At 39.5% G+C, this 26,098-nt stretch overlaps 1 protein-coding gene across 3 annotated transcripts in view; it reads right to left on the reverse strand.

Annotated features, from left to right (window-relative positions):
- Positions 1–25,024, reverse strand: part of LOC139468511 (neuronal acetylcholine receptor subunit alpha-10-like) — a 36,782-nt gene extending 11,758 nt beyond the window's left edge. Inside the window, exons 1-4 of one of the 3 annotated variants that reach the window (XM_071250508.1) lie at positions 24,627–25,024; positions 16,647–16,736; positions 15,627–15,832; positions 9,780–9,889 (exon numbers count right to left, since the gene is read on the reverse strand). In XM_071250508.1, the coding sequence (XP_071106609.1) occupies positions 9,780–9,889; positions 15,627–15,832; positions 16,647–16,698 (368 nt within the window). In that variant the 5' untranslated portion in view covers positions 16,699–16,736; positions 24,627–25,024. Of the gene's footprint in view, positions 1–9,779; positions 9,890–15,626; positions 15,833–16,646; positions 16,737–23,980; positions 24,086–24,626 lie in introns of those variants that run through there. The other 2 variants (XM_071250506.1, XM_071250507.1) reach the window with 2 other exon arrangements.
- Positions 25,025–26,098: the final 1,074 nt, after the last annotated feature.

The raw sequence follows: 26,098 nt of genomic DNA on the forward strand, positions 1-26,098 counted from the left end.
AGAAGAAGAGTTACAGAGAATAGAACAAGTGAAGTTGGACGCCCTGTGACCAATGGATTTGAGTTTGGGTTTTGGGACTTGAAGGAACATCTGGTTTTCTGATCTGACAGTTCTTGTAGGTATATACTGAGAAAGCAGTGTGGAGGGGAAATCTGGGATAGCAGAAATCAGGCAACTTTATTTATATGCAAGCAACTTTAGCACACTCGTGTACATACTGATAACAACATTATCACCTACATATATGTATCTTCAGAGGATTAAAATTTACTCCTTTCATCAAAATAAATAAACTTTTTAAGCAGAGCGCTTCATTTTCTTCTTTCACAATCAGTATGTCCAACACAACAGAATACTTTGTGAATTCAGAACTTCCAGCTATAAAAATATATACCCAAGTCTTCTATGGCTTTACATTTTAACACTTTGGAAAGTTTCCAATCATGATGAAGTTACCGGATTTATAAATGTCTTCAAGTCATCTACATAGATCATAGTTAATGGCCAATCATGATGCCTCTTACGAACGTAAACTAAGTATGGTCATAATCAATCATTAATAAAAGTGTCAGGCTTCCTTGGTATTTTGGTAACTGAAAAACCATATCTTAGATTTTAATTCCCGGTTAATTTATTTTTTATGTTAAAGAAACGTTTACTGTCAAGAAAAACACAATTTGCCTTAACACGTAAGCTATATTAGGTCTTTGAAAGGCATTTAAAAGTGATACACTTAAGGATGAGAATATATGGATGTCAACTTCTTTATTATGAGGAACACAACGTTTCGGAGTATATGCTTGCTCCTTCATCAGGTGATTGAATGCCATGAGGCATCCATATATTCTCTTCCATTGTAAGCTATATTCCTAACGTAACCAGGAAGTCTTCATTCAGGAAGTACACAATGACTAATGTTGTAGTGGCATTGGCTCAAGGATCGACAATAAATAACTGAATACACATACATCTGCATTGGTTTCGAAGAATGAGTCAATGAGTCAAAAAAATTCGAACGGCTCTTTCACGTTTTAGATGTTCTTCTCACGACCTTTTAATAGAAACAGGGCGCTATGTAAACATTCCTCGTGAAGAAAGAATCTGTAATCTATGTAGTTTAAACTCAGTAGAGGATGAATTTCATTTCTTACTTGTATGTCCAGTGTATTTACACCTTAGAGAAAAATACCTGCAAGCTTATTATTACAGGTACCCTAATATTATTAAATTTGTTAGATTGCTGTCAAACACAAAAAGAAGTATCTTACAAAATGTGTCCATGTTCATATATTATGCCTCTTTATACCGACAGAACCTTATGAAAGAATAATCTTAGCTGCTTGGTATTAGGAAACTATTGTGTATATACATTAAGTACATATTTATAGATATTTGCCATCTGAATATACTACAAACAAAAGAGTTAGAAATGGTATTAAACTACTAGGCTGTCATATGATATTGTGGGACGTGATATTACAAATGGTTAATTATAGTTATATGTATATTAAATGATATGATGTGACATGACATGATGTGATATGATATGAAGTGATGTGGTGTGATATGATGCATGAGGGGATATGATGCAATATATTATGTGTATTATAGAAATTGTGTAAATACTGTTTTTTAGTGTACATATTATATGGCTTGAGGTCTTCCAGTGTTGAATAAATATTGATTGATTGATATGAAATAAATTGGCATGGAATGACATGGCATTATATGGTATGATATGATAAGATATGATGGGACAAGCTATGACATTGCTAATGTGTTGTGTGATATGACATGTTGAAATGTGATACAATATAGTTGTGATATATGGTACGATGGTATGTAAAGTATGTTATGATAATGTTATATGAAATAATACTATATAATATGATCTTATAATAATGATACAATATGATATGATGTTATAGAATATGTTGTATGATATAACAAGTTGTGATATGGTAATATAGAAATTATGAAATTACAGGGCATGGTATTGTACTGAATGTGTGAAATTATGTGACTGCGTTGAAATGCGAGGTGGAATGACGTGAGGTGATCTGGTGAGATATGTGCATAAATTGTATAAAACTGTATATTCTTCAACTTGTACTATAGGCCCGTGGCCTCTTCAGTATGTGAAATAAAGAAATTCGAAAAATTCGAGTCAATTGTATGAATCTGATATGGTCAATATGACACTAATCAACCCAGGAAACGGATCGAATGATTTTACCAATGTTCACCTTTGTGATACAAAACTTTACAAGGGACTATCTGACCATGCCACAGGTGTTACCACAGAGCGTTCACACAAGCATGTACAAGTGGCAGTGTATATGTATACAGTGTTTATCGAAGGATGTACATGTAGATCCCTAAAAATGTGTTCCTGACAAAATATAATTCTTTGGACGGGTTGGATGTTCTGAAAAAACATGTGTTGATCGTTTCCTTATACCTGTCTGTCAACATCTTCATATAACTGACAACCCTTCGCGAGTCTATATTTCTATATTAAAACACATTCGGATACTTCAACGTCTACAACTGTTATTTGAACCTTGGTACGCACGTACTCGACAAGTGGCGGCATCAAAGCGTTTCGCCACTAGATACTTGTCGCCCCCTCGGATGGCTAATGGCTGGGTGTGAAGGAATACTCTTTGTTTAGTGGAATCTTTTCCAAACAGTCTCGCAATAACACTCTTGTGCAGCTGAAGAGTGTACCAACATTGGCATTTACCTACTTTCAAACCTATTTACAAATCGATTTGCCTTATCTGGACACAAATTACGCCTTTGAACCGTTTTACCACAGAACATTTCATGTATCATGAAAATTGTAAACAGGAAAACATGTTTCCGTTTGAAACAAATAAACTTAGCCGTCGCCATGTTGTAAACGTTGTCGCTGTGACATCAAAAACAATCATGATGATTGGTTTTGCCCCTTAAATTAAAACTTATATGCATTGGGCCACAGAGATAAATCAGTTAGGCATGTATGGGATAGTAGGCTGAGGTGACTGACGTCATTAGTCTACAGTTAATAGAAGCCACGAGGAGTGGGAAACTTTGTTAATAATATAGCCATGCACACTTTAAAGTTTCTGTTTTAATCTCCAACATAATGATGTGATGTCTTTGTTCTTAAGTGCACTTGTATAAAACCCAGTTTCTCTTTTCTAACATTTTGTTTTATTATCAAATAATGTTTGATTGGTAATTAGAAGATAGAAGAGTCAGCAACACCGTCGAGTGAAGATGGCACCATACATTGAAACCACAACTTCCTCGTTAGTTAGTTACTTGGGGTACTTGGGATCTTGCCAATCACGGACAATGGGGGTACTTGGGCCCATTTTCTTCTCGAATTTTGGGGGTACTAAGGATTTAGTCCATCCCTGAAGTTGGGAATACACAAGAACTAATCCTTCCCTGAAGTTGGGAATACACAAGAACTAATCCTTCCCTGAAGTTGGGGGTAGTGGGGACCTTGTCTATCCTTGATGTTGGGGATACTGCACACCTGGTCTATCCCGGAAGATAGGGGGATTGGCTGTAGTGGGGACCAAGTCAATCCCGGAAGTCGGGGGGAGTGGGGACCAAGCCAATCCCGGAAGTTGGCTGTAGTGGGGAGCTAGTCAATCCCAGAAGTTTGGGGTAGTGGGGACCGAGTCAATCAAGGAAGTTGGGGGTAGTGGGGACCTAGTCAATCCCGGAGGTTGGCTGTAGTGGGGTCCAAGTCAATCCAGGAAGTTGGGGGTAGTGGGGACCTAGTAAACCCGGAAGTTGGCTGTAATGGGGACCTGGTCCATCCCGGAAGTTGGAGGTGTGGGGACCTAGTTCATCCCTGAAGTTGGGGGTAGTGGGGACCTAGTCCATCCCAGAAGTTGGGGGTAGTGGGGACCCAAGCTGCTTCCCAGCGCGTGACACCTTCGTTACACTCTCGGTAACATCGCTGCCACAGTGGGGGCGGCCATTACAAGAATCTTGAAATTTGCCCTCCTACCCCAAATGTTGTACCGTTTATTCTTTTGTTTATGTCTTTGGGAATGCCATCATATTTTTTTCCAAGTGGATTTACTTTGTCTTAATAATCAGATTGGTTCGAGATTTCAGACTAACGGATAATCAACCAACTTCTCCCTTGCATTCTTACTATATGAATTAAAGATGATAGTTTTAATGAAATAGAAATTCAAATTGACAAACAAAGAAAGTAATTTAGCAGCGGTAAGTGTATTCGGCGTCACGACAGTCGTCACTTGTTTGTAAACATAACGGTCATTCGGTTGCGAGTTCAACTCCAGGCATGGTTGGGCCACCTATCACAGTGGGGAGTTTTGACTGGTGGCAGCGATAGTATTGAGAGCTCCGCGAATGGAAGTTGGGGGTAGTGGGGACCCAGTCCATCCCGGAAGTTGGGGGTATTGGGGACCGAGTCAATCTCGGAAGTTGGCTGTAGCGAGGACCTAGTCAATCCCGAGAGTTTAAGTTGGAATAACAATAAAGACACTAAATGTATGCATTACAACGCTTCAATTATTTCAGTAGACACTTCAATAAATATAAACGCCTTCATTCATTGAAAAGAAACTTATCTCCAGCACCACTTGATGAAGTTGTATATCTGAAGCTGAAGATACTTTGTATTTGGTTCATTGAAGAAACGGACAGCTGAAGTCGTCGACACTCACTGATTTATAATAACCTAGACATTTAGACATTTATTGCCTCATATATTTTTAGCTTGTTAAGAGTTATGTGGTGCTATTTTACAATTTCATTCAAATCAGATATGTTACTTCGAAACAGGTATGAGGACACCTCCATAGGACGTCGCGGAAGGCGAATTTTCCAATTAGTCAATAAGCGTCGATGTTTCGATGTACGAGAGGGTACAGCATTCAGGCAAGCATATCTAAATATCTGTCTCTCGAAAACGAAATAAAACGACGAGTTCCTAATGCAGAAAGGGAAGGCCTCGCCATTATATCGGTGAGTTTATACATCCTCTCGTTTCTGAGTGTCATGGCATCTACAGACTAAAGAAAATACCATCGAAGATTTCATTTGCTAATCAAAATGTCCCAAACGAGTTGGTACAGAAATGAAGTCCAGTACTTTAGGAACGCTGGCATCTGATTAGTTAAATATCCCATATTCTATTCACTCAAACTGGACCGCCATAACTCTAATAAAAAAAGTTACTTATCTCCTTATAATTGCTCCACATGTTAGTTCTAGATAATAGCTTAGTCATATCATGAAATGTATACCATTAATGTTCAGTAATTTTATGGGGGCGGTCGGGTAGCCTAGTGGTTAAAGCGTTCGTTTGTCACGCCGAAGACCCTGGTTCGATTCCCGACATGCGTACAATGTGTGAAGCCCATTTCTGGTGTCCCCTGCCGTGATATTGCTGGAATATTGTTAAAAGCGGCGTAAAACCATACTCAATCACTCACTCAGTCATTTTATGAAACGACTGACACTTTCAGGCACTTCAGGAAATGACTGAAAAGTTTTGACATTTTACGAAATGACTGGTTTCACAATTTGGCTGTAACATATATACAGCTGTACCACGACTTTCTGTAAAATCATGAGTATGCAAACCAGTGATCGAAAGCACAAACAACGACCTACGCAACAGGAGCTGCTGTTGTAGTGTTCAGATGTGTATTCTGCGGTGTTCTTGTGGTATTTCTGTAGTGCGTCTCTAATGCGTCTGTGATGCATTTTTAGTGCGTCTGTAGATCGTATTGCACTGGAATATTATGGTACAGTTAACATGATAAACTGACTTTTCAGCGAGAGTGATTAACCATGCGAACAGCTATGTAATAGATTCTCTATATCTGGTTGCCGCTCAGAAAGATCTGGTAGTCTTTATGACTGGTCAAACAATGTCCTTTAACGCAGCGTTATGAAGTCAGCTGAATCTGAATTGAAGGCTATACGTCATTACTTCCCTCAGAGCACCTGGACACAAGATATTGGTGCTCCAATCAGGCATTCGCCCCTGGGTCCGGATCAGTAGCATTCTCTATCATAAAGTCTCCAGCTGGCAAGAACATCCATTAGTGAGAAGCATCATTGAGGAAGTCACTTACAGCCAGCTACGATTCCGAAGGCAGGAGAATGCTGTTTACTCGCACCAGCTTCACCTTGTGTCGATTCCCCGTTATGGTTGGTGAGTGGCGTCTGAGTTACCATGTAACTGAAGACAGGATGCCATCACTGTCTTGCATCATGCAACGCGTCCAGACCACCAGATATATACAGGATTGATAGCTAAGCACTAACTTTGATAGCCACCCCTTCGATTGTTACGCAATGTATTGGTTTGTACCTCAATGCTGCGTTGGCCAATCTCTGTATTGCGATCAGAGAGAACAGGTTCAAGATCATTAAAACTGTGATCGATTGGGCACAATGGCGGCTGGGAATGGATAAGACTATGATGGGTCATCACCTATGGCAACGACATTTTATGTTTTGCGTTAGAACTGAGATAGAACTGGTCTTCAGTATCCTAAACTTGGTCAGGCTCGCTGATTTGGTTGATGAATGCCATCGCATCCTAATCGATGCTTATGATGTCAATCATTTGATAAACTGGTCCAAACTCGATTATTTACAGACAGCCGTCATATAGCTTGAATATTGCTGAATGCTGCGTTAAACAACAAACACACACGAATAGTTCATACTATCAAAACGGTTTGGGAATACAAAGGATATTTTAAGTGGTCAACGACATTTAGTCAAGTTATAGACTTGTATAGATTGACAGGGACAAGGTACATTTCAGACTTGAAAATTTGGATCGAAAGTATGTAAGCACATTTTATTGACACCATACCAAAAGACATTATAAGATGGTACTTGTTGTTACCTTGCCTCGTGCTCGTCATTAAGGGGCTAAAACACATTATGACACACATTCACTATGCCACAACATAAAACTAGTCGTATAGAAGTCGTATGTCATACAATCAATATTCTGCAAACAATACCAGTAGTGTAGACGTTGTATGCCATACATTCACTATTCAATAACATGATACTAGTGTGCAAAAGTCGTATGTCATACAGACACTATTGTACACAACAGCACTAGTCGAGTAGACTTTGTATGTCATGCAGTCACTATTCTACAACATAATACTAGTCGAATGGACGTTGTATGTCATGAAGTCACTATCCAGCAAAAGAGTTGCCAGTCGAGACAGTAACATATTACACATAATTCTACAATAAGTTGCAGATCGATTAGAAATTGCATACTACCCAGTCTTTTTTCTCCAACATATTTGCTAGTCGAGACAAAGACATGTCACCCAGTCACCAGTCTACAATATACAGATAAGGCACCAAGCTGGGTCTGGGATGACGGCTCTGAGAGCACAGGGACCATGGTGACCTGTAATGGCTTGCTTGATGTACTTAATGTTGTAGACTGTTGGATGAAAACTGACAGCCAGTAGTCACTTGATAGGACCATATTGATCCGTAGTATTTTACCATGTCCGGTACTTGCATGCAAGTGAGTTGGTTGCTTCAACCACAATATACCAGTTTGTTAAAGTAGAATCCATCTTTAACTTCGGAGAGAAACAGGCTCCCGTTTCAACAACCAAAGCTATATAAAAAACTAGCATTCCTCGCTTCCAAAAATAATTGTAAGCTGAAGTGGAAATAAACTAGAAAGCCAGCTGTGTGGCAGTCAGGTCATACAACTACTGAACGATTCAACTGACATGCTGGTCAAATCTCCACCCCTACAGATATATTCGCCAAGAAACCCTGGTACTGATACATCCACAGTGATAATGTGATAGCTCCACATATTCGTGTTGTACTTCAAGTGGAGTATGCTGGCTCGCTTCCTGTAGATATGTGTAGATACATACATGTTAGTTCCAAAGCTTGCTATCTGCGGATATTTATTATCTAATTCTGGCACCACACACGCTATCCAGGGAAGATATTGCTTCCTCATCACCAATTGGTTTGTGGCCATGAACATTAGCGGGAGGTTTGAATGTTCGAATTTAACACTAGTTTTTCTATTTTAAACTCAAAAACACATTTTTAGTGTAACATTGGGATGAAATAGCTGTAAGAAATACCGAACGCATTGGTTATTGAGGAATTGATTGAGCATGAGATCAAATCGTTCGAAATACGACACTGCATAGCAACGCTACATCCTGACGCCGCTTATTGGTGGTAATACTTAAATGATATTCCTGATCAGTTTGCATTGTCTGTAAGCGAAGGACATCTCGTTCCATGATTTTAGAACAACGCGCAAGTACAGCATGTAGGTATTGATTTCACATAGATTCTGTACATCAAATTATTATCAAATTTGTAATATTGTTTTCTAGTTGAGGAGAATGATATTGGATAGAATTTAATAACATAAACACCTATCGACAAAAGCCACTAACTTAATCAACCCGGATAACATATAACAGTCTATGTATAAGTTGACTGCTACCACGCTTACACGCTAATATTCTCCGGTATTATCAGCTCGGATACACATACACGCGGAAAGATGACATCATAATTTATTGTGGAAACCCCGATCCATGACAAGGGCCGCATTCACTACTAACTATTCCACATGATTACGCCTTCTTGCAACTCAAATGGAGCACATTCACCACTCACTATTCCACAAAACAACGCCTTCCTGCAACTCAAATAGAGCACATTCACCACTCACTAATCCACAAGACATCGCCTTCTTGCAACATTTGGGTACTCTAAACATTATGCTCCATCTATTTAAAAACATTATATCAGCACAGGAACGAGATAACCTTTGACTTTATCTTTAAAGGGCAAAAAACTATCTGCCGAAAACATCTTGTAGAGAATTATTGACAGTATCAATATAGAAGGTTCATTGCAGACAAACATGATATCAATTAAAATTAAACCGAAAATGAAATCCACCAAAAAGACTAGTGCACAAATGGTCTTGATAAAGAAAGCGTCAATACTTCCCTCTGTACATGTATCACTCGAAGCAAAGATTCAGTTAAAAGTCAAATTTACTCCGATTGTTTTCTACATTTTTATATTTGAAATACCAGTGAAAAAATGATACTTGTCGCCAAAAATGTAAGTTCATGATATACACACCTCCGTTTGAGAACGCTGAGTGAGTATGGTTGTTTTTAGCAATATTTCAGCAATATCGCTGCGGGAAACCAAGCAATGGGATTTACACATTATACCCATATGGGGAATCGAACCTGGATCGTCGGCGAGCCTAGCGAACAAGTTACCAAATGGTCTACTCCACCTACTCTGGGTTGAAATAAATACAGAATAGGCCCTTAGAGATATACAATGATATACATACAGGGGGGTATCGCCGTCAGTAGAATTGCCGAACTTGCAGAACTGATATGTAGTTTGTTTAAAAGCACGTGCTACTCGTGGAGATAAAAGGTTATATCCACATAGGTTAGTACCGTTTCAAGGTCAATGATCTAGTGGGAAGAAAGACAGAGTGACGTGTATACTGTTAGCCAGTTCTAATATTTTATTTTCAATTAGAGGCGGTAAATGATGATGGCTCACAGCCTGCCTCGAGAAAAAAAACATTCAGTTGGCACACGTATTGCTTTGTAATTTCCATCAGCGCCGACATATAAAAAGTGGCTAAAGAACATTCCTTATCTGTTTCATGCAGGAATGACTCTAGCGGTGTGCAATTTCTACCGCAAACAACAACAAACACTTACTAGTTGTACAGTTTGATGTCGGGCAACCAAACCTTGCTCCAGGGAATGCGGACTTTATCCACGCCTCCATATTTTGTCATGTTCCATTCAACATCGTCATCTCTCCATCCCTGAAAATAAAACAAGCTTATTCAGTGCTGTAAACCATTTCAATTACTCATATTTTCCATTCTGCTCGCTTGCTAATGTTGTCATGCTCTTGGAGTACTCCTGTTGATAAAACTGTCATTGTATCAGTTGTTAAAACTGTCAGCTGCTAACATTGTATTACTACTGAATAACCCCTGTTGTTATCCTGCCTAATGTTACCTTTTTACCAGCTGATCATATTGACATCCTATCAGTTGCTAATGTTGTAATTCTATCAATTGCTAATGTTGTCATTCTACCAGTTCCGAATATTGTCAATGTATCAGTTGCTAATGTTGTAATTCTAGCAGTTCCTAATGTTGTCATTCTACCAGTTCCGAATATTGTCAATGTATCAGTTGCTAATGTTCTAATTCTAGCAGTTCCTAATGTTGTCATTCTAGCAGTTCCTAATGTTGTCAATGTATCAGTTGCTAATGTTGTAATTCTTTCAGTTTCTAATGTTGTCATCGTATCAGTTACTAATGTTGTCATTGTATCAGTTGCTAATGTTGTCATTCTTTCAGTTACTAATGTTGTCATTCTTTCAGATGCTAATGTTGTCATTCTTTCAGTTGCTAATGTTGTCAATGTATCAGTTGCTAATGTTGTCACTGTATCAGTTGCTAATGTTGTCATTCTTTCAGATGCTAATGTTGTCATTCTTTCAGTTGCTAATGTTGTCATTCTTTCAGTTGCTAATGTTGTCATTCTATCAGTTGCTAATGTTCTAATTCTAGCAGTTCCTAATGTTGTCATTCTAGCAGTTCCTAATGTTGTCAATGTATCAGTTGCTAATGTTGTAATTCTTTCAGTTTCTAATGTTGTCATCGTATCAGTTACTAATGTTGTCATTGTATCAGTTGCTAATGTTGTCATTCTTTCAGTTACTAATGTTGTCATTCTTTCAGTTGCTAATGTTGTCACTGTATCAGTTGCTAATGTTGTCATTCTTTCAGATGCTAATGGTGTCATTCTTTCAGTTGCTAATGTTGTCATTCTTTCAGTTGCTAATGTTGTCATTCTACCAGTTGCTAATGGTGTCATTCTTTCAGTTGTTAATGTTGTCTTTGTATCAGTTGCTAATGTTGTCATTCTTTCAGATGTTAATGTTGTCATTCTTTCAGTTGCTAATGTTGTCATTCTTTCAGTTGCTAATGTTGTCATTCTTTCAGTTGCTAATGTTGTCATTCTATCAGTTGCTAATGTTGTCATTCTTTCAGTTGCTAATGTTGTCACTGTATCAGTTGCTAATGTTGTCATTCTTTCAGATGCTAATGGTGTCATTCTATCAGTTGCTAATGGTGTCATTCTTTCAGTTGCTAATGTTGTCACTGTATCAGTTGCTAATGTTGTCATTCTTTCAGTTGCTAATGTTGTCATTCTATCAGTTGCTAATGGTGTCATTCTTTCAGTTGCTAATGGTGTCATTCTTTCAGTTGCTAATGTTGTCACTGTATCAGTTGCTAATGTTGTCATTCTTTCAGTTGCTAATGTTGTCATTCTATCAGTTGCTAATGTTGTCATTCTGTCAGTTGCATATGTTGTCATTCTGCCAGTTGTTAAAGTAATCTTTCTATTTGTTGCTAATGTTGTCATTCTGTCAGTTGCTAATGTTGTCATTCTGCCAGTTCTTAAAGTTATCTTTCTATTTGTTGCTAATGTTGTCGTTCTGTCGGTTGTTAAAGTTATCTTTCTAATGGTTGTAAATGTTTTCGTTCTCTCAGTTATATAGTCTCCCTCTTGTATTCATATTCTGATTCTGAGATCTGATATTCATGAACCGGTCTATTTTCTCACGATGAGCTGATTTACAGTTTCAACGTGTACATTGTTTACTATTGTGTAAAGTTCCCAAACGTCCTCGTATATGGATTCAAAAGATATGCGATCATTTGTAGCAACTTTTCAGCGAAAGGGCTTATTCACAAAATTTTCACAATCTTTTCATTGTAAATATTCATTAGGTTTGAGAAATCAGTACTGAAGTCTAATAATTGTACATTTCCTGTATGGAATAACATGTTTTCCAAAGAGATTCCATTTTAAGAAACGCTTTGGCAAGCAATCGTCTGTGATTGGGGTACAGTTCCAACGTGTACATTGTTTACTATTGTGTAAAGTTCCCAAACGTCCTCGTATATGGATTCAAAAGATATGCGATCATTTGTAGCAACTTTTCAGCGAAAGGGCTTATTCACAAAATTTTCACAATCTTTTCATTGTAAATATTCATTAGGTTTGAGAAATCAGTACTGAAGTCTAATAATTGTACATTTCCTGTATGGAATAACATGTTTTCCAAAGAGATTCCATTTTAAGAAACGCTTTGCAAGCAATCGTCTGTGATTGGGGTACGATAATTACTCCTTGATCTCTTTGACGATTTAGGTAAGTCAAATGAATGACGCATAACTAAGTTATACAAATTGATATTTTCTGCTGTGATGATGGTATTTCTACGTGGCTTATTATTAGTCCTCATCAGTTGTTAATAATCTAATAAAGTTCGTTATATTGCAGATTGTCTAAAGAGTCTGAAATGGTAAGAAACGATGTTCCACTTAGTTTCCCATATTGTCATCCTACTCAATTATTTCTTCCGTGATCCTATTAAATTACTCGTGTTATCACCCCACTCAATTACTGACGTTATCAACCCACTCAATTACTAACGTTATCACCCTACTCAATTACAAATGTTATCGACCTCCTCAATTCTAGCATTTAAATAGCGGTGCACACAATATATTCCAATTTTTGTCTGTTCTTCGATCTTTACAATAACTTAAAATACAAATCAGAGTACCACTTGTAACGATCACTCTTTATCGATGGATACGTGATAATGGTTGTAAGAATACGTGTTCATACTTATTTTAGAACTATAAATCTTTTGAATCTTTCTCTTCAAAGATTGAATTTGTACACCCCGCCAATACGCCTAATTACTAATTAGGAACAGGTTAAAAGTTTTCGTGTTATGTTCATACGTATAACGGTTCGATCCCCGGCCGCGTTTTATCAAAAGTTACATTATGGCACTTGTTTTACCCTGCATACAGTTCGATATGAATGGGATAAAACTGGTTGGCTTGGAGTGTGTATACTGTGTCTGATGTCAGTATCCATGTTCAACTGAGGTGTGGTATTCAAGTGAGCTAGCACTATTAAAGAGCCATCATAAATCCTTATGCTGACATGCATGCACACACACGCGCGCGCTCGCACATGCATATAGATACACACGTGCATGCAGCTTGCACTTTATGTGCAATAATAATGAACGCGACGTTAAATCCTATTTCACCTCACCTCACCTCACCTCACCTCACCTCACAGCTATTTACCATATATAAGATAGCTACGCGATAAATTGCAAAGAGCAATGAAGAACGAAGCGTGGTTTATTTCGCGACAAAACATTCTATTATGACATCATTTTCTGCCCTTGCAACATGATGACGTCGTATATTGGACGACGTTATATTTCAAAGGGAAGTGTCTTGTGACCAATTGTTCCCCATGGATGTAGCTGGGAAACGCAGATGAGCCCCGAACGATGGCATAAAAGAGTGGGAGAGACATGAAAATAGGTATTAGGAGAAAAGGTATAGAAAATTGAAGTGGAAATTGTAAACATATTCGGGAAATACGAAACTTAAGCCCCGGTTTATAAAACAGACTTGTACGACATTGCCGAGATCGTTTTGAATTCAGGGATTTATCATTATTCAAATATGGTTAAATAGTTTTTAAGCTTCTTGTTTGATTGTACGATAAACAACTCTTAAATATCTTAGCTCTTTATGTCTCAAATAGATTAATCATGTATAAATACATATCGCAAGTTAATATGATTACGACATAACGTTTAGACCTTCAGATAATTATTAACCATAACAATTAATACAGTGTTGCCTTTCTCTAATGGGTTTATTCGAAAGCAACGGAAAAAGCTGACCTAAAACTGACACCATTCGGATTGAAGTGAGAGGTTGTGATTTCTGAGAAACAAAAAATATCACCACTAAATAACAAAATGAAGCAAGGAAGTAATAGTCATTTGAAATCATTCCCATTGAGCTAGTAAATGTAGGATGACGACCAGCTAGGCAAAGCGGAAGAAATTTATTTCATATCTGACTAAAAGATGGTGGGAAGGTGGGAGAATTGTATTTTATATCTGACTATATGATTGTGGGAATGTGGGAAAATGTTATTTTATAACTGACTACATGATGGTGGTGGTTGCGGGGGGGATCTTATAGTATATCTGACTATATGATGTGTGTGTGGGGAGGGGGGGGATCTTATTTTATATCTGACTATATGATGGTAGGGGGTGGTAGAATTTTATTTTATATCTGACTATATGATGGTGGGGGGGTGGAAGAATTTTATTTTATATCTGACTATATGATGGGGGGGAGAATCTTATTTTATATCTGACTATATGTTGGTGGGGGTGGGAGAATTATATTTTATATCTGTTTATATGATGGTGGGGGTTGGGAGAATTATATTTTATATCTGACTATATGATGGTGGGGAGGTGGGAGAATTTTATTTTATATCTGTTTATATGATGGTGGGGGTTGGGAGAATTATATTTTATATCTGACTATATGATGGTGGGGAGGTGGGAGAATTTTATTTTATATCTGACTATATGATGGTGGGGAGCAAACACGTTGTGCATGGATTGGGAACAATTAATGAGAGAGTGAATAATGTTTAAAGTCGCATCAATAATGTCTCAGTTACTCATGCTGCTGCGGTCAAATAATAACCAAGTATAATGATGGGTGTATCCTGCCCCATCGGTGACACCCGTCACAAACACATGCCAAGGCACGTCAAAAGTTCACCTTAAAATTACGGGAACATATGGTACATGGGGAATGTCATCGGACATCATTTTGTCACTGATGCGTCAAATTTGGAAATGTTCCCCACATGTCTCTCATGAAACCTTTTGAAAGCTTCTCTGATGCCTTGAATGTTGTAACCTGGGTCAAACAACCTTGTTAGGCTGTGAAGGAAATTAGTATACTTCAGATTGTGCATTATGAAACCAAATAATAGTACAGAAGCAGTTTTTGTACAGACTTTGAATGGACGGACAAACACCTGACACAAGTTCACAGTGACTATCTAGTTTATGGCACACCATACACACGCACACTCAACCGCAAAATCATACGCATACACACGCACATTAAAGAGGACGATGATCCTGAGCGTCCGTGCGATTTGATTCTAATGAATGCACATATTAACACCACCACCTTAGTGTTGAATATCGTCCAATAAAACTATACATTCGATGTGTTTTACGAAGTATCTGTCAGTTGAGATGACTGAAATATCATTGTATCTGATCCCTAAAGACATGTTCCAGCACAATGGTTCCAGCTGTCTTAGATACTCATTCGTACACCTGACATGTGCTTAAATGATGTGGGATAAATGATACCAGATACTCATTAGGACCCTGAACACGTGCCTACATAATGGTTCCAGGAAGTGATTTCTTGAGATATGTACTTGAACAGTTATCACAGATGTTTACTGGTGCCAGTGGTTTGCCAGCTTAGTAAAGATATATGGTAATAACTGATCAAATACAGTGCCCATGCCTCGTGAATACATATATGTGCTTTCGCAGTGGTACCAGACAATGGCAGCCTGAGATGTTTTTTTATGTATACTTACATACTGATCCCATACGTTCAAAGTCAGTATCTGGTCTTTCTCATTCAAATCCATGATCTGTATCAATTGTATTCCAAAAGCAACCTTCAGCGTGTCATTGAAACGCCGGACTGGACGGCCATATTTGCCTCGCACGCGGTATTTGTGTAGGATTTCTTTCACAAGCTGATCTTCATAGGAAAGTGAAGGCATTGGACGTTTTGAATCTGAAAAATATATCAATGTAAATATAGTATGGTTGCTGTTGGTGGTGAATAGTTGATCATACTAATATATAATTCATAACACGTTGTACATGTCATATTAATAACAATAATTCATGTACTATGTTTTACACAAAGCGGTTGATTTTTACACAAGGTGGCTAAAATGTGTCTTCACAAGGCATTATACACTAGGTGGTGAAAATGTGTATTACATGCCACGTTACACGAGGTGGTTCGTTTGTTTGTTGTTTAACGCCGCACGAAACAAATAGTCCACCTTTATGTCGGCGGTCTGTAAATAATCGAATCTGGACCAGACAATGAGACCTGAACCTGTACCTGACACCATGAGCATCGATCCACGCAATTGGGACACGATGACATGCATCAACCAAGTCAGCGAGCCTAACCATGATCCTGTCTGTCGCCTCTTACGACAAACACAGTCGCCTCTTACGGCAAGCATGGGTTGCTGAAGAGCTATTCTACCCCGGATCTTCACGGGTTAACTAGGTGGTAGCAATGCATGCCATGTTACACTAGGTGGTGGATATATGTGCTATTATTTACTTAGAAATATACATTGACATAACCACATACAAGAAGTCATGATCGAGGCCCTCCTGACCCGTTGAAGGAGAACCATACAGGATTATTGTCCGTATGTCAGAGAAATGTGATGGCGAATACCACCGATGGCTATGTGGTATTTGTCGAGTGTAGAAGCGTGTGGGCGTCTTCGTGCAAGAACGATGATCATATTATTGTGTATGTTATTGTCTATATATTCGTATGTTATTTCCTTATTACTTACCACATAAGCTAAGAAAGAACAGCAACGTTGTCAGGAATCCGTACACAAACATCTCGCCAGTGGTCCGCTAAAAGAGGAATGTCCTCAGTCCTACAAAAGAAAATGTTGTTAACTTGATGTTTACTGTGTACTAGCTGTTAACTTGTATGTATTCAAACAGAGTACACTCTATACGTGGTCGGGGGCACGTGTTGCCAGTCGCCTAAGGAGTTGCGTCCCGTGGGTACCCCAGAAACCTATGACTGTGGGTTAGAATCCCGGTTCGCCTCGATTATGTTTCTAGGTTTGTCAGCACCATACCCGTGCTTGTAGGTTTCACCGAAGTGGTAAACGTCTGAGGCCTGCATCACTTGGGACTTTCCTCCCACATTAAGCTGACACGCTGTGATATAACTGGAATACTGATTAAAAGAGCGGCGTTAAACCACTCACACTACACGTGGTCTTCCAGGAACAAAGTCAGGGCATTATGTTCACTTAAGGAGTGTAAGATTTTGGAAGAAACCGCAACAGACAAGTGACACCATTCACCACACATTCGTGTCACATACAACATAGAACATGTCCATAACGGATATGCCAAACAAACGGATAACAAACGAGCTATCATAAAGTTCCTACTGCAGTACATATATTACCATATAAATACCATGTGAATAACGATTTTTGTATCTCATTACTTTTTAACCCTACAGATTCCAATATCACAAATTAATGGCGTGTAAAGCGAACCAGAAAAAGTCAAGCAGTGTCACCAGCAATTAACAATACTCGCCTCGCAGTTGTATTTTGTGTTGTCAAATTGCCCAAGGACATGAACATCATCGGTTTTAGGTCCCAGTAACTCCTTCTTATTGTCGGGTTATGGTTGTTCAATTAGCAACCAAAATTGCCACAGTAATCACATTATCACCCCTTTTCAGGTTGTTATGGTAACAGCAAAACAATGGCGTTGCTAGGCAGCTGTGTTCCAGTAACAACACAATGGTGCCAGATTCAGATCGTGCGGAGACAATGTCGACCTCTAACTGGCAGATAGCCGTGGAATAATATGCGAATGTACATTCAGAACCTATCTTGTCAGTTCCATTTCAACACAACCCATGTCTCTGACAGCCTCAACTATAAACATGCAATATCTTCTTGTCTCGTCTGTCATGTGTTACCAGCATCGGCGTCAAACAATATCAAGCCCCAGTATAGGAAAATATCAAAGGCATAAGAAACGAAAAGAAACGTCATCACTTGGAACTGGAAGATATCACCAGGTGTATCATGTCCCAATTCCTTACCTTCTTCGAGTGGCAACGAGGACAGAGTTGTGTCAAGTAAATCAATTGTTCTCGCAAAAAAAATCGTTAAATGATTCACCAAGTATACGTCAAAGACAAACACATAGGCCAAGACGGATATATGATGATTGTGCACTTTTTCGTCATATCAACCACAGAATCCTGAAGAGTGGGTCGGTGTGGTGCAATATTGTATTGTGTCAATGTTGGAGGGTAGTGTTTAAGGAATCTCAGACCATGTACTCTATACAAGACGCTCGAATGTTGCATTATATGACTATGGGATCACCTATTTTGTGTACTATGAGGGAGATATGATCACCATGGGTAGAACAGAGGATCAGTGATGGGCAAGATTGAATCTTGTCGGTTTGGCTACACGAGACACGTCAACAAGAACCGCTTTGGTGATGGTGCAATGGAGAAGGATAGCAGCGCTATGCCATGGCAATATCGGGCCAGAGATGCCGGAGCTTTGCGGGGCTCCAGTGCTAGACAACACAGAGTGGAGGATGTTACTCTTAAACGATATGAGCTGCATGTAGGGCACCACGGAAGAGACTTCGTAACAAGCTTTTTCCCGGCAGCAGTACTTTGCTTAATTCGCAGTGGCAAAGTGACAGAGAATACCTCAAGCATTCCTTTTACGCCATCGAACGTGATGCGACAGCAATGTGTTGAGAGGCCCGGAGCAGTAGCAGCGACATCTTCGGTGACGAGCCTGGTTGTCATGTGGAGGACGTTCTCATACATGCTACACGTACCGTCGTGGTGAGAGAACTTGCCAACAGACATGTGGAAATATGTTAGATTGCAAAGGCCATGACAAGAACATAACTTAACAACTGCAAATATATTCGTTATGATTCTTTGATGTTCTCTGTTTGAAAGGATAAGTGATGCCGATCCAGCTAACCAATGATGTGTTATATATAATATAATATATACCATGTATTTGCATAAGCTGGTTTAAATATACAGACCACGCCTACTGAAATACGTCCAACCCTCCTTTTGCTCACAAGAAATGCTCACCCTTTTCGCGAACATCTGATGTCATCGGTGATCTCCAGTGATCCATTCATATAACGTTCACCACTATTTTGCATTCACGCCCAGTGGAATATGTTTCGGCAGATAACCGAGACTGGTTATTCTGTGGTGTTGACGTTTTATGTTAAAATGGTTTCCCATATATGTGCAACGAGTTAGTGAGTTGGGTTTACAGTATTTCAGATATATCACGGCTATATATGGGGGGAAACCGGAAGTGAAGATGATTGGGCCAAGATACATACTATCTCATGACCTGATGTCAGATGGCTTGTCACGTACCTTCTAATACACTGACAAAATGCATGACCGCCCCCTGTCATAAACACATACATGTACATACATTTTATTTATTCTTTGAGCTTGTACTTAAATAGTCATAACCTATCAGGGGATCAGCACAAACAGAACCATGATCTATGAAGACGTCAGAAACTCCATTTCCATTTCTTATTTGAACGTTCAAAAATATGGTCATATCTCATCTGGGAGATACATAAATATTGCAACTGACACTATAGGGGATCCACACATGGTCATACTGTATTCTAAATGTCCATTCATAACGTAGTGGTCTATATGTGAACAGTCTGGTAGTTGAAACATATGATCATGTCATATGAAAACATTGCCATCCCCTATCCCAGTGCTCATACATATTTTGCCCTATTTTGTGAGTAATAAAATATATTCATCACAAATATGGACATATCCCATTTTGTAGTTCGCAAAACGTTTCGTGACATTCTAGGAGAACACAAATATGATCAGAAAAACATGTACATTGTATTTATTCTAAGAGCTTAATTGAGCAGTGAAACAACGATATATTATCAACCAAAACAGCAAATAAAACAGAAAGCATGTCCATTTTCTCGTTAGTAATGTTCAGTGCTCCTGAGCAAAAATCACAAAAATGATACACTTGACTTCCATACGCAGAAAACAAGAACAGCTGAAGTCTATTATCCTGATATACCATGACCGTTGCTTAATGTGGGTTTTTTTAGATCTCACACTGAACGTGTGAGGAGTTAATTAAACACCATGGCCTTCGGAGGAATCGTATTCGCATCTCTCTTACAATGAAAAAATACTAAGGGAACAAAATTAAGGGTAAAAATCATGAACCAGCTACTCTCACGAATCAGCGTACAGTGATGACACCATGTAGCTGGTGAGAAGGCAGAGGTCAGAGCTCCTGGTGTTGTCTCTAGACCGTCTTGCTGCACCAGTCACACGGATGTCCTTTTACTGATTGCCTTTGGCAGGAAGACTTGAGTATAGCATCTTGTCTCTGACACCAGTCTATGAATGGCATAGTGCCAGAAGACCTGAGTGAGCTTCTCAAAGATTACAATCCATCAAGATCAAGCAAAAAAGGATGTTATACCAAAAGCTACATTGATGTTTAAACCACGTCTTCAGTTCTATTGCAGTCACAAAATTATACACCGCCCAAAATCTGTTCGCTCAAAATTACCAACATTAGGTCGGAATTTTTCAATCTGAATTCACTGGGCGCGTGTTCCTGTTGCACATCGTTGCAACACAAATGGATGTTTTCTAAAATGCAGTTCATGGTGTGTTATTGAATGGCACATATGCTTTATTCATCACCTCGGGCTTGGGTTTATTGTTTTACTCTGCCTTTTACAAACAAAAATGTCCGTCAATTAAATGTATGGGGATTCCGACTGCGTCTAATATCCCCCGCACAGACACCGCGCTTTTGTCGCGTGAGGCACTCCATAAGTTCCGGGAGCCAGACTCGAGAGACGAGCACTTCTTTGGAAAACCCTTGCGAGCAACAATTTGCATATGATCTTGTCCACAGACGTGTCTCGTTCGGTAACGGTGAGACGGTTAGATAGAATAAAAAAACGAAAGCAATTATCATTGATTCAACAACAGACTTTCTTCTACTTGAGATACCAGCATTATTGTTGCAAATGTTGTTCTTTCCCTTAAGTCTTGCCGTTCTACAAAGCAGTTCAGTCAGATATCCAGATGACTTCAACAGATCTGGAGCGCATTATATAACAGTGGATGGTAGGCATGACGAATTATGCACGTGCTTATCGTGTAGATCTAAAGCATCTACAGGTACGAGACGCTTTGTTAGAATACACTACAGCGTGTGGGTTCAGAATTTAACAGTGTTGGGCACGTTTTTCGGTTGCCCTCCAGATTATTGCAAAGTTTCTAGCGTGATAAAACATAAGCGTATGAAACAATATATTCTTCCCGAACAATCACAGTCTGTGTTGCTCTGAGAATTCCAAAACTAATATTTTCATAATAATTACCGTAGTGAATGGAAATAAGCAGCTAGCAAATAATTTGTAATGATGTTCAAAGGCACCATAGTTGTCGATACCATTGTATCGACCTGTAAGCTATACTTCATGACATGGCCGCGAAGTGTATTTACTGTGTATTGTATAAAATAAATGCATACTTGATAAAATATGAACGTGGTTATTAGCTTCTGTTTGTTTATTTGTTTGCTTGTTTGTTTGTTTTATCTACGCAATTGTAATATGGTGGCGTGCACCAACAAAGTCAACAAGCCTGCCCTCCCGATCACGTTAGTCGCCTCTTACGACAAGCATAGGTTGATGAAGACCAGTTGTAACCCGGATGTTAATGGGGATCTTCAATTATGAAACTGGAGCCGACGACCTCGGCGATGCAAATCCCATATGACTTGTATGGAAATTTATTGAAAGAGTATTGTTTCACTATGACTTTATTTATGTTTCACGACACACGAAAACATGGGCTTCATGCCGCGTATCCATGTGGTGAATCGTCGGGACGAGAAAACGCTTAACCACTCAACACCTTCGTTAGAGGGGAAACAAATATAAATCTGGGATATGCGAATTTTGGAGCCGTCTGCACACAATGCAAAAGATCTTGTTAAGGGGTGCAACATTTTGCATACACTGTAAAAATGTCTTCAGATCCTGAACACAAACCACATGGCGCTCCTTGTAGTACAAGTACCGTGACCGCGTTCAGAGGCCTAAACATGTTTATACTTTTGTTTATAATATAAATGTGTTCGTAATCTCTGCGTGTTGAGAACCAAACGCTGCTAAGAAAAGGTAGATTTCTGATTTAAACGTGAAGCAGTTTTGGCAAGAAGTTTAACTGGAATAGTTGCTCTTGGGTGGTTAAGAAGGCAAAAAAGGTACAATACGATAGCATCAACGGAGAATTCAAGATGTCGGTTTTAATAATTACCTTTCTACAATGCCTGACTCTTGCACGGTGCTATATTTACCAAAGCAAAACAAAAACCAAAAGTATATACAGAGAACCTTTAAACATATTTGGATCCGATGGTATTATAAAAATATTATTATTTGCTTGATTACTTAGAATATTACCTTCAGACCTGAAAATTATATGAAAACATACATTTTCTGACTTATACTTGATTTAATTGTCATGTGATGGAATTTCTCAAGGTTCCTCTTAACTGGAATACGTTCCCAGCGCCGTTACACCCACTCTCCTACTTTCCCAGGACTATTCATACGTGTGATATACCAATTAAAATGACAGTAGATTTGTATGAAACGTGTGTATGTTCATAACTTAAATACGTTTAGGATATATAATATTTAGTCTTCTACAGGCGAACCGTTTGTGAACGTTTGGGGAATTTAGTGAAATCCTAACTCCTTTCATGTGCTGAGATCCTAAACGTGTTTAGATAAATCGCGCACAACCTTTGTTCCGTTCAGGATTTAACCGCAATTCCATACACGCTCGGAGCTTAACATGTCAAACATGTTGTTTTTATACCTGAACACATTTTTTACAGGAGAGTACGTATCGCCCACATGCATATGTGAAGTGGGTTTTTTTCATGGCTTCATACAAATCAACCATCATCTGACCTACAGTGATGCTCTTAGCAGAGCGGCTTGTCGCAGTGTGGTGGTTGGTAAATGGTAGCTTGCAGACGAGGATCACTTAACACATTTCAAACTGTTTTTGTCAATCAACATAGTTTCAAACCAGCTGTCATGGCGGTTTCTCATACGATGGTTTAAGAACACAATGACAGATTTATGTATGGCAAACAGGTATAGATGAGGATTTCAGCTACATATACAAATCCAATCATCTTCGTATGCAAGGAATTGCCAGACAAAATGTCAGACTTATAATTGTCAGTCAAATGATTGGTTTCCAACAACATTAAATCATTTAGACTTACGCCTAATAGCGACGCCACATTGCTACCTCACTCACAAATTTTGGCCCTACATTTAAATTTGAAAATCAAGACGATGTTTTAAACAACCAGAGGAAACGTACACTGACAATGTCGTGAAGTCAGAGTCAGGGGACAACGGTGCGTTACGTGGTAAAGCATCATATCGCGCAGGGGTGCGCCACGTACTGGCTAGCCAGAGAGTGTGCAATTTTGAACAATACGTACGACGTACGCACATCTCACGGCTAGCCACACAGAGTAACAGTATTAGCAATACGTACGACTTACACAACATATTACGGATAGACACAGTGACGCTGTGGGCAATACGGCCGACGTACGCAACATCTAACGGCTACCGACAGAGTAAGAGTATAAGCAGTACATATACGTACGACCAACACAAAATCTAACGGCCAGTCGCACATAGTGACACTATTAACAATACGTCCAACGTACCAACCATTACAAGGCTATCGAGACATTGTGAAACAACGTACGATGTAATCACCATCTACCAAGTTGTCAAAATGTGTAACATATCACAAAAAAGTACGACGTTAGCTTTATCAAACGGTTAGCAAGACAATGAAATATTGTGAGCAGTACTACAACGTACGCACAATCTAGCCAGTGATCGCAACAAGCCTGCTCCTACATACGACATAAAGATTTATCCTGATAGCTACATACTCGGGTGCAACATCAACTACATGATCACCTCGTCAGTGACGGCAGAACGAGACACTTACCACCATGAACACCCTCCCACCGGCAAGGCACTGACAGCGTCTCGATTCCTATTTATAACTCTGGCACTTCCAACAGCACTTGCAGCAAAACCCTATCAGATGTCATCTAGGGGTTCATTTGGTATGGAAAAAATATTTCCCTGGAACATATTGGAAATGTGTTTAAGGAGTAACTATTGTAATTGACAATGTATGCGGGGGTTTGACTGTTATTATGAGTCCCATTGATCACTCTAAGGTGCGGCATGAACATACAGAATACCTGGTACACCGGTTAGTACACGAGGAGATTAGTGTAAAGGGGGCGGGAACCAGATAGTATGGAGATACAACCGCTTAGTATCGAGTACCATAAAGCCCATACAATGTGTTTGTATTATGAATTGCAATAACTCTCGTTGAGTGTGCATACCATCGCAGAATGATGTGTCAGCGAGCGAGGAATCCTCTGTGCCCTTTCGCCTGTCTCTTCCCAAAGCTTGGAAATCAATACTCTTTACACAAGCATTACCTGCCCTCTACAACAGACGTTGGGTGGACAATGCGCACGGCGTTAACATTGTGAGGGAAATCACTGGTGGCGCCTTTCAGCTGCCACCCCTTGCTGCAGGAAACACATGTAATGACATACAATAAATGTACGCACCCAAAGTGAGCAAATTGAAGAGATGACGTCCATCGAAGAGGACAGGTCCTGGAGGAGGATGGAGGCAGACACGTGCTTGAGGTGGCCAGAAGATGTGGAAACGTAAGAGTCCGTCCCTCGGGTACGACACTACATCCAGCGCAAGGGTGTGACTTCCTCGTCTGCATGAGGGCTTGAGATTTCCCGAGTTAGCAGCCGCGTTCCTGGCCTCCCTCACACGCACAGGCTGTTGGAGTGCTCAGTCCCCGGGAGCACGCGGCCCACACCTGCGCTGTCAGTGGCGCTATCGTGCTGTCCGGCTACGCCAACACGCCACTGCACAGCACTACAATCATTACCTCTATCACATATTTATATCCAATCAGACTACTCAACTATCTATTTATTCCATGATCAAGGCTCTCGAACCTGGACTGTCCTGAAGCCGGCGTCTTGACTAGAGTGGTATCGATTAATTACAGTCCTAATCTGGCGCCACTAACGAATGCTTCACGTGACTGTCATGTGACTTTCAGCTGAAGGTCGGCATTGTTTAATTGACCATGTGAATTCTGCAATCACTTCCGAGTCACATTAATCATCATAACGATCTCACCTGGCACGTGTGTCTCTATACAGACTTTTGATGTTCTTCACCACGTGTGGCTCTATAAAAACTACAGACCACATCTAATATGCATATCTGTATAACGTTCACCGGCCGCACCTATAGCCAGCGTGTGTATCTCTATGAAAAAATAACCCATGGCTAGTTTGTTTATCTCTGTATTGGCTACAAAGCTCACCATTTATCAGCATATATGCGTATACCTGTATGTGGATACGTTCATACAGGAAAAAACAATCTCACCTTTAGTTAGCATCAGTATAAATACATACAGAAACAACCCATCTCACCTCTAGTTAGAATCAGTATATATCTAACACAAATCAATGGGAGCACAGATGGCCCAGTCGGATATAGCACCGCAATTCGCGGCACAGAGTTGCGTCCCCTGGGCGTGCCAGAAACCTGTGACGGCTGGTTCGAATCCCGGATCGCCTTGATTATGCTTTCGTGTTGTCAACACCATACCCGTGCTTGTGGGTTTCATTAAAGTTTTTAAACGTCCTATACATCACTTCGGGCTTTCCTCACACGTTAACCTGACAACCACGTTTTAACTGATATATTGTTCATAGTGGCGTAAAGTCAAACTCACTAATTCACTCGTTGTCCATCTCACCTATAATTAGTATCTATTTGTCTCTAAAGACTATCGATCTCCGCTATGTGCATATTGTTAGCGTACATTCACCTCTCTGAAGATTACCAGTCTCATCTTCAGTAAGCGTGTATATAGAGGTTATCACGCGAGTGTATTTTGTGACGGTAAGTATCCTGTATTAGGATAGTGGCGAGCTAAATACATAGCGTTTATTCCTAAGACAGGATATTTACCACCCCCAAACACACACGCGCGATAACCTCT

This window comes from Haliotis cracherodii, unplaced genomic scaffold (assembly GCF_022045235.1).
Source record: "Haliotis cracherodii isolate W230 unplaced genomic scaffold, xgHalCrac1.p SCAF_2, whole genome shotgun sequence".
Lineage (NCBI taxonomy): Eukaryota > Metazoa > Mollusca > Gastropoda > Lepetellida > Haliotidae > Haliotis > Haliotis cracherodii.